General features: G+C 39.8%; 1 protein-coding gene across 1 annotated transcript; it reads left to right on the top strand.

Moving 5' to 3' along the window:
- Positions 1-3,997: 3,997 nt before the first annotated feature.
- On the top strand, positions 3,998-5,175 carry LOC102805473 (chymotrypsinogen B-like). The gene is made up of 4 exons (XM_078010974.2): positions 3,998-4,056; positions 4,172-4,299; positions 4,474-4,509; positions 4,774-5,175. The coding sequence occupies exons 1-4, from the start codon at positions 4,020-4,022 to the stop codon at positions 4,981-4,983; spliced, it is 411 nt and encodes a 136-aa protein (XP_077867100.2). The 5' UTR covers positions 3,998-4,019; the 3' UTR covers positions 4,984-5,175.
- The last annotated feature ends 1,611 nt before the right edge of the window (positions 5,176-6,786 follow it).

Below are 6,786 nucleotides of genomic sequence, written 5' to 3'. Positions count from 1 at the left end.
GCAGATTTCAACCAACAACGTGAATTTTTATTTGGGGTTTCGAGAAACATAACATGAATCGTTATGGCATTCATAACACAACACCTCGCCATGTTTCAACTTTTAAGTAGTCAGTTAACAAGGTATTTCTTTTCTATGGGATTGACGTACTAGCATGAATGGGTTCAATTATCACTGTTCAATGATGACATCATTTGACTGGCCCTCTAGAGGCGAAATGACGCCAGGCAAAGCGGGCGTTTGTCGTCTGCTTCACAGCCCGTTTTATACCCGATATTTAGGGCACTTCGCAGCACATATAAGTTGTTTTTATCAACAGAATTCATTCATAGATCTCAAATTTCATGTACAGAGTGTCAAAAGCCATACCTCTGCTCCCCTTTAAGCTTTTAAACTCCCCTGTAATTGGTTAAGGTTCGATAAGTGAATAAAGCTGGTCTTGGTCTGTCTTGGCGAGCTCACCACGAGGCAGGATTCAGTCTTGAGAAGAGTCTTGAGTGAGTCTTGGGGGACTTTTCCCCGAGGCATTCTGTCTGGAGAGTTCTCGACGGGCGACTAAGTCGAGAAGTTGACACGTATTCCAGATCTGTGTGTGTCTTTGTTCAGTCGAAAAGGTGGCGAACGTAAGATCCCTGGTACCTGGCGTGAGGTTTAATAACACGATAATTAACCCATCATATTATGTTGAACGAGGGAACATTACAAATTATACTACAAATCTGCCTACTTAGAAATATTAATAAATCATTTGTATGTGCTGTGCTTTTGTGCAAGATATCGTGGTATTATCAGGGGGGAATCTCTTTCTCTCGGGTTCTCCACACTTGTCAGGGGGGGAACCCGTCTCGCCTCTCTATCTCGTCCCCTTGAGGTACGGGATCGGGAAAGTCACTTATACTTTACAGTCAAATAAGACACACACAACGAAATACGTTTCAGCTCTCGTCTTAGTCGGTCAATCGAGCACTCTATAAGACACAGCGCCCTGGGGAAAAGTGTCCCCAAGACTCTCACAAGACTGAACCAAGACTCGCCCAAGACTGGACTGCGTCAAGGCTCGCCCCAAGACTCTCTTAGACTCTCGACTGCAGGACTGCCTCAAGGCTCGCCCCTGGACTGGACTGGACTCTCGACTGCCCAGGACTGCCCTCTCTCTCTACCGCGTCTATCGTGGAGTATTCGCCAAGACCAACTCAAACTCTCTTTATTCATTTTCAAAACTCTAACCAAATACAAAGCAGTAAAAAGACTCTAGGGCGTAACTTTCAATCATAAAGCCAATCACACTAAGTACTGAATACGTCATATCTTTTGATTAATCGTTCACTACATTAATAACTACGGATGTCAGAATAGCGACGGTATCTTGTAATTAGTTCCAAACCACTGAGCCAAGTTCCGTCCAAAACTTCAATTAAGCCTGAACGATGACAAACATAACACAGCAATTCAGCTAATAATCAACTAATTAAGTCGGTCAACAGATACGCAAAAACAAATTCATGACACATCCCTTCACCCAAACTGAGATATGCCTCTCGGCATTGCACGTTCACAAATCAAAGATACCGTCAGCCACTCATCGTCATACGGATTAAATACAATAATAATAAAAGGAATAAATCAAAAGAGTAAAACACACTAATTAAGTACAATGATTATAAAGTCTAAATACAATGGTTATAAAGTCTCAAATATCAATGGTTATAAATCAAAAACAAGGGAAAGGCTACCAATCGACTCACTTTTCTCAAACAGGTCGCCGAGGGAAACCCTTCGCTGCACTGTCTCCGTTACTAAGGTTACAAACTCTATATCAAAAGGTCAAAAAAACTAAGGCGTGGCGGTGTAACCATGCGATCAGCCAATCGCTGCAGTCGACAGCATGATCACGTGATTACCAGGGATGCGTCTCTCGGTTAAAGCATTGCAAAGCGGTAACTAATAAACAATGAATACAAAGCTATCAATCAAACTCCTGTCATATACGCTTATAAACTTCAACTGAACTTACAAGTCGTTAATCTAAACAAAAGTCATACGGCGTGGAAACAGAATGCAAAGACAAATGTCGCTTTCATAACACATTACTCCTCTGGCAAAAAGACGGGAAAAGACTAAAACGATAGAAACTACTATGTTACATATAAACCTGTCAATCATGAACAAAAGCTTGCGTTATCAAACAATACGTATATAAGCGCACCAAACTCTCATCCCAAAAAGACATTAAAAAAACGTTACAAAGGTGCTATCAACTCAAAAAAGCGTCAGAAGTATTCCGGAAAACAACACGTAAACAAAAACAACTCTTAAAACGTCGGTATCTCTGTACTCGACAAATCTCAAAACTCTTAAAAAAAACACGTGGGGGCATCACTCTCCCCATCATAATACGTACTCATAAACTCATTAAAACTCCATAAAACATCACACAACTCAAAACACTGTGTTGCAAATACTTGTCCACTGAAACGCGCTTAAATCATTATAAAGAACCTCGAACGTCACTAAATATCATTTCAAAACAAAGATCTGGGCGCTTACATACATACAATTCGACATCACAAAAAAACGGTAAGAAAAAAGATAGAAAAAGCAAACAATACATTACATTACTAAGCAATAGGGTTAGGGTTCTGAAAAAGAGAGTTCAACATCTTGAGTTACACAGTGTCAGTTTCAGTGTCCAACGAGCGGTTCTCTAAGCACTACAAAGATAGCTAAAGTTAAAGTCTATAAGCGTCTCTTCTCTTGTCGCGTTATTCTGGGTTGTTCTTTCATCTTCTTCTTGTCTTTAATGTCGCTCAATTCTTAATTATACAGTCCTATCCGGTACTCATCCTTCATAAGGGGTTCAGAGGTCTTCATCTCTTCAGCGTCGTTCATCGGTGCCATACTGTTAACGGTGTTAGTCGTCGAGCGCGGTTTCGTCTCTGCCATCGAGCCAGTTAGTTCGGTTCGCAAGAAAGACACACCTTCGCCATTTCACTTCTCTTCACAGGATGTCAATGTGTGTTAAACACCTGCCCGGATTCTCCACCACGTATCAGGGGGGAATCTCTTTCTCTCGGGTTCTCCACACTTGTCAGGGGGGGAACTCGTCTCGTCTCTCTATCTCGTCCCCTTGAGGTACGGGATCGGGAAAGTCACTTATACTTTACAGTCAAATAAGACACACACAACGAAATACGTTTCAGCTCTCGTCTTAGTCGGTCAATCGAGCACTCTATAAGACACAGCGCCCTGGGGAAAAGTGTCCCCAAGACTCTCACAAGACTGAACCAAGACTCGCCCAAGACTGGACTGCATCAAGGCTCGCCCCAAGACTCTCTTAGACTCTCGACTGCAGGACTGCCTCAAGGCTCGCCCCTGGACTGGACTCTCGACTGCCCAGGACTGCCCTCTCTCTCTACCGCGTCTATCGTGGAGTATTCGCCAAGACCAACTCAAACTCTCTTTATTCATTTTCAAAACTCTAACCAATTACAAAGCAGTAAAAAGACTCTAGGGCGTAACTTTCAATCATAAAGCCAATCACACTAAGTACTGAATACGTCATATCTTTTGATTAATCGTTCACTACATTAATAACTACGGATGTCAGAATAGCGACGGTATCTTGTAATTAGTTCCAAACCACTGAGCCAAGTTCCGTCCAAAACTTCAATTAAGCCTGAACGATGACAGACATAACACAGCAATTCAGCTAATAATCAACTAATTAAGTCGGTCAACAGATACGCAAAAACAAATTCATGACAGTATACTATGCTAACAAAATATTATATTTTAGGGCAGAACCAGCGGTCTACGAAGTGTACCTTGGTAAACATGATCGTTTCGATAATTCTGACGGAGTGTTGTATGCCGTGAGTACAATAACTGTTCGCTTCCTTGATGTCTCCGACTCATTGTTTAGTGATTATGCCGTACTGAAGTTAGCAAACGCAGCAGATACCAACAACCCTCGTATATTACCTATAGACTTAGGCAAGAGGACGATATGGAATGGAGAGATGTGTCAAATCATAGGCTGGGGAACACAAGCAGGTGGTAAGTTTTTGTCACGCTCAATGTTGTCCAGTAAAATTCATTATGAATTGAGTTTTCAATTAACAGTTTATTTTGTTACATATATTCTTACCCATATATTTCACTCTGATGTTAGATAACCTGCAATATCCCCAGATAGCAAATGTGGCCATTTTAAACAACACTCAGTGTGCTCAGGACCTGGAAGATGATATTACTGACAACATGATCTGTGCAGTCAACCAAATACCGGCAGTATGCCCAGTGAGTTTTACAATTAAAACTTTAGTAATCACTTATTTCTAAATATTCTTACCAAGGAGCCAGATTTACAAGATTTAGATACTGAAAATATCATCTAGTGTACCTGGCAATTTGAATGTTACTATGTTAAAATGCGATGTTCAATACTTCAAAACGTTTTGATTTATTTTCCAGGGTGATGCAGTCAACCAAATACCGGCAGTATGCACTGTAAGCTTTACAATTAAAACTTTAGTTATAAATTATTTCGAAATATTCTTACCAAGGAACCAGATTTACAAGATTTAGATACTGAAAATAACATATGGTGTACCTAGCAATTTGACTATTACTATGTTACTATTATTATTATTATTATTATTAATTATTATTATTATTTTGTTGTTGTTGTTGTTGTTGTTGTTGTTGTTGTTGTTGTTGTTGTTGTTAAAATAACTTGTTCAATACTTAAAAACGTTCTGATTTATTTTCCAGGGTGATATAGGAGGACCCTTGATTTGCCAGACTGATGGTAAGTGGGAAGTCCATGGTATTACTAGCTTGGCTGACTCTGCCTGTGCACAAGACGTTCCAGATGTTTACACTCGCATAAGCGCCAATTTTGATGCCCTTAATAGAATGATTCCTGGTAGTGAAAATGGCAACCATGGATTTGGGAATGGTAATGGAAATGGAAATAGTTAGGTCCTAGACATAATTTCTTGTGAATTGTCTATTGCTACAATTGAACCTATAATAGATAATTAAACTGCGTATATAACTTTATTGATACATATGCTTATTTATAAAGGTAGAAGTGACTATCTGATATCGAAAATCGATTGTCATATAAAGATTTCAACAATTTGAAAGTACAATGCACAGATGTTAAACCACTATTTTAGTGTTTCATTTGAGTAAATTCTTCTAATTTGTCATCACCTTAGGCATACTTTCCCTTCTTATTTGTTTTTCTATTCCACATTTAAAGTCGGGTTGGTTGGACCCATATCGCTCATAGTGTTCTTAATACTAGCAATTAATTTAACTGCTTCTTCTTCAGTCAGTTCTTCTCCAATAATAACCTCTGCCATCTCCGTAAAAGTCAAGCTCAGCAAAATCCACTGTCATAGTTTTACCATTTAACAGAATAACCTGGTAATTTTGGTAAATCCAGACTTACCATCACCATGAAGACACCTTGTTAAAGGGCGGCGGTCGTCGCGCAGCGCGTGTTCGAATTTTATGAAAATAAACAATGTACTATACATTGCGTTGTGTACGTCACTATGAGTCCCATATTGAGCAGGATGCGGCGCGACGACCACCGCCCGTTCATATATGATAGTATTTTGAAATGAGCATAGTGTGAGTAGCACTAATCTATAATAGTACTAGACCTATGGGTAAAATGGCTCTAGATCAAGCGATAAATGTACACAGTGCGAGTGACATTGTTATTGCATTGTCAACGACGTCGAGAAATGACGGGCGAGTATATCAAATAGTCTCGTAATTATTGTCTAAAAATACAAATTTACGTACAATTGTTGTATCATTTATTCATTGGTGATGTGGGAAAATTTAGAGTGTACCTAATTTTCATTGTCATTCACCTCCACGTTTTTCTTAATGGAATGAAAATAGATATTCGAAAATTAGATCAGCTAGATAATGCTGTAACTGACGAATGGCTTTGAATTAAATATAAAATTTGTATAGCTCAAATCCCTGGTCCCCGTAAAATGGATTGTGTGTGTACAGCATGATGCTCAGTACCGCCATGAACTAGACGCAGAAAATGAACCGTTGTCTGGTTGCCATGACGTTGATTTTTGAGGGCACAGATAACCAATGGTAGGTGTGGATTCACGAAACTCCACTGTTACACTACACCAAACATGATGGGCAGAGCATTTGACACAGCAATATATATACAACATCACTCTCGCGTGAACATTTCACCGGGTGAATTATTTGAGGAAGAACGTTGTGACAACGTTGTAATTCACAGCGTTCCGCAGAACCATGGTATTCATAGTTTTAATGGGGAAAACTAGTCAGAACATGGCGTGCAGTCCGCAAATAGCGATACGTGTCACCGGTAAACTGCACTGCAATCGTAATCATTACAAATATAAGAACCCGGGCATCATTTTAAAAATTCAAGCTGTATTTTCGGGCCACTCGTGTGGTGGTGTTGCCCAGTAGGTACATGGTCTAACCTATGAGCGCCGTGAAAAAATGGGGTCCAGTGTTGACCCAGCCTGATATTTCATATAACAAAAACTAGCCAAACAAAAACCTATTTTAATACACTCAACAGATGAACATGTCAATGTGGGAGATGGTGATTTGTTCGAGTTACGAACATCGAGTTACCAAAATGGTGGCCAGTGTTACAGAAACCACGCCCGCTTTTGCGAAACCAGGCCAAAATTGTTAATCGAACTCTTAATAACAGTTAAGCGTCCATATTTAGTAACTCGAACTTTAATTAACAGACGG

This window comes from Saccoglossus kowalevskii, chromosome 13, assembly GCF_978046115.1.
Source record: "Saccoglossus kowalevskii chromosome 13, keSacKowa6.1, whole genome shotgun sequence".
NCBI classification, from domain to species: domain Eukaryota; kingdom Metazoa; phylum Hemichordata; class Enteropneusta; family Harrimaniidae; genus Saccoglossus; species Saccoglossus kowalevskii.
Note: the sequence above shows the minus strand (reverse complement) of the source record. Positions and strands in the feature narration are given on the sequence as shown.

Coding starts and splice junctions, on each gene's coding strand:
- LOC102805473 (XM_078010974.2), top strand. CDS start 4,020: ATGTGTCAAATCATAGGCTGGGGAACACAAGCAGGTG. Junction 4,057..4,171: donor CTGGGGAACACAAGCAGGTG/GTAAGTTTTTGT, acceptor CTCTGATGTTAG/ATAACCTGCAATATCCCCAG. Junction 4,510..4,773: donor AAATACCGGCAGTATGCACT/GTAAGCTTTACA, acceptor TTTATTTTCCAG/GGTGATATAGGAGGACCCTT.